At 46.8% G+C, this 2,620-nt stretch overlaps 1 protein-coding gene across 1 annotated transcript in view; it reads right to left on the bottom strand.

Moving 5' to 3' along the window:
• Positions 1–1,886: 1,886 nt before the first annotated feature.
• Positions 1,887–2,620, bottom strand: part of MRPL17 (mitochondrial ribosomal protein L17) — a 1,862-nt gene continuing 1,128 nt past the window's right edge. The window contains exons 2-3 of the mRNA XM_019473632.1: positions 2,522–2,612; positions 1,887–2,448 (exon numbers count right to left, since the gene is read on the bottom strand). Coding sequence (XP_019329177.1) covers positions 2,176–2,448; positions 2,522–2,612 — 364 coding nt within the window. The 3' untranslated portion in view covers positions 1,887–2,175. The remainder of the gene's footprint in view (positions 2,449–2,521; positions 2,613–2,620) is intronic.

The following is a 2,620-nucleotide window of genomic DNA, read 5'->3' as shown; positions in this document are numbered from 1 at the left end:
TGTTGGGTTGACGGTTGGACTCGATGATCTTAGAGGTCTTTTCCAACCTCAATGATTCTATGATTCTATGACTTTTTTTCCCCTCAGATTATTAATCTAAGGACAAGCAGAAGAGAGCTTGACCTGCTTTCCCTCATTAAATGTTTTTATCCAACTGTCTTTCTAAATCAGTGTTTTCACATTTACTTGTCTACATGCACGTCTACCTGCTCTTGCTTCTGGGTCCCTTGATCAAAACTGATGTTTCGGATAATGGTAACATGGGCATAACACTGGATTTTCAGCTAGTGCTACAGGGCCACAGTCATCTTCCTCCCTTGACATATTTTTATCATTCCCATCCTTGAGTTTTCTACCAAAATAGCTAGACAGTTACTGTCTCTCCTCCTCTAAGAAAGTGACAGGTGGGCAGACCAAGGGAAAATGATTCAGTGGTTAAAATCCTACCTCTCAGTTTCTCATCAATCCCACAGAAAAGTTAAATCTGCTGAAATAAACTGGCAGGTAACACAGACTTACGCTTATCAAACAGCATTCACATTTCTAATCTGAATCCTGAGAGATTAAGCAGGTGAAACAGCACTCGCCTTTGCCTTCAAGGTATGCAGTAGCCTTATCGCTTTGAAATGCTACAGTGAAAAGCCTGGGCAGCACCTCTGCCCCTGAAGCACTGGGAAAGTCTCCAGAGGGCTACAGTCAGCATGCTGGGTCGTCGATCGCTGGTAACGTGCTAGGATTCAGTTTACTAGGATGAAAGACCAATTTAAGGAAGAAATACAGAGAAAGTATTATTCTTGAGTATTTCATTAAAGCCTCAACATGGACTTTTAATAATGTGGAAGCTCTGCAGCAACAGCAGTTTGGCTCATCTCTTCTGTTGAGGGGGAAAACGTCTTTTTGAGCAAGACGCTAGGTCAACTGCAAAGAGGGCAATTTCAAGATCATTAGAAACATAAAGATTAAGGTCTGTCTGAACACTGACTTTTTAGTAGTTGGACTGTTTTTTCCTTCTTCCTTAAACAGTACCACACATCTTTAATTTCTCACTGGAATTCATTAAAACAAGTGGTACTGTGTGAGGTGATTGTCCTGAAGAATTACCAGCTCATTAAAACAAGTGGTACTGTGTGAGGTAAGTGTCCTGAAGAAAGAATTACGAAATTTTAAGTTAGCATCGCTTGGGTTTGGTTTTTTTTTTCTGTCTTTCCATACAGCTAACTCACTACATAGGATCACTCATTTGTCTTAAGTTTGTGAAACTTGGGAGGGAGGAAGGAACCTAACACGTTTGGTGGGGGTTTTTTGTTTGGGTTTTTTTTTTCCTCCACTCAGAAGCTACAGCTAGGACTTTCTAGTACTATAGGAAATATGCATATTTGGACTTTCTAGTACTAGCTGTACTTGAAATCAAAGACGAAGCTAGCAATTTAAGTTTCTTATCTCCCAGTAGTTATATCACTCTCTGAAAAAGTTCTGCTACTCTCCCTTTTTGTTCTAATAGGGCAATACATAGATTTCTTGCAACCCTACACCTGAGGCTGAAATGTCTAACAAGCTCTTGGTAGAGATGACTATTATTCCTGCCCACGTTGCCTCCTTATTATAACACAAGTCCCTTTGGTACTGCCTCTTTTAAGACTTATCTCAGTGCTACCATCCTATTTGCATTCAGTGCTTCTGAAACAGCAAAACTAACTTAATTTTTTCACTGAATTTCCTACCCTGAAAGGCTGCACACTCGCTTCTAGAAAACACTGCACTCTGAAGTGAAGGGGAGATGCTGCCTCAGAGTAGGGCTGTTGGACCAGGAGCTCTAACAAACCCAGTCTTTGCTGGAATAAGTTACTAACTTGTGCACTGGAATATACTCCAAATAGAAGCAAACTCACTTTCTGAACAGAGTTTATTTACACAGAGAATATCAACCATTAGGGCTCCCAGCTTGATTTCCTTCTCTTGCCGAGTCTCTATTCAAACCGCAGGAAGCAGCGAGTAAACCTTGAGCTTGTGCCCCTGTCACAGCAACTCAAGGTCAGTCATCAACCTTCAGACCTCCTGGGACGTCCTCCATTCCTGTGCTCCAGGACAGCAACAAGCTGGCTGGTGCGTGGGCAGCTCACGCCAAACCCCGTCCCTGTGCAGGCACGGGGCCTCCCTCAGGGCAGAGGGGGATGCCTAGACAGGGGTGCCCTCGGGGGCCTGTGGGGCTGCCGCCCGCTGCATGTCCTCCCGGTAGCCCTTCAGCAGCTGGTTGAGCAGTGTCTTCTCGGTGTCGCGTCGCGGGCAGATGAGCGGTGGGAAGGGGTTCCCCTTGAGCTCGATGACCGCCATCTTGGCGCGGTCAAGGCCATCCCGGTTGGGGATCTGCAGCAGGCGGGTGTAGCTGCCGGGGTGGGGCTGGAACCGGGGTGCCAGCACCTTGAACAGCTTGTGGATGAGGTCCTTTTCCTGCGGGGCGGCATGCTCAGCTCCAGCACCGGGGCTGCGGGGGGCAACGAGGGATCTGGGGAGGGGTACTCACCGTCAGCCAGAAGTTCGCCATGCGCATGGCGCGCTCGTTGGTGTCCCCCAGCTTGGCGTACTCGATGAGCTGCGGGGAGGAAGGAGGCGGAGCCGCGGT

This window comes from Aptenodytes forsteri, unplaced genomic scaffold (genome assembly GCF_000699145.1).
Source record: "Aptenodytes forsteri isolate BGI_AS27 unplaced genomic scaffold, ASM69914v1 Scaffold120, whole genome shotgun sequence".
NCBI classification, from domain to species: Eukaryota; Metazoa; Chordata; class Aves; order Sphenisciformes; family Spheniscidae; genus Aptenodytes; species Aptenodytes forsteri.
The sequence above is the reverse complement of the archived record's forward strand: the minus strand, read 5'-3'. Positions and strand labels throughout refer to the sequence as shown.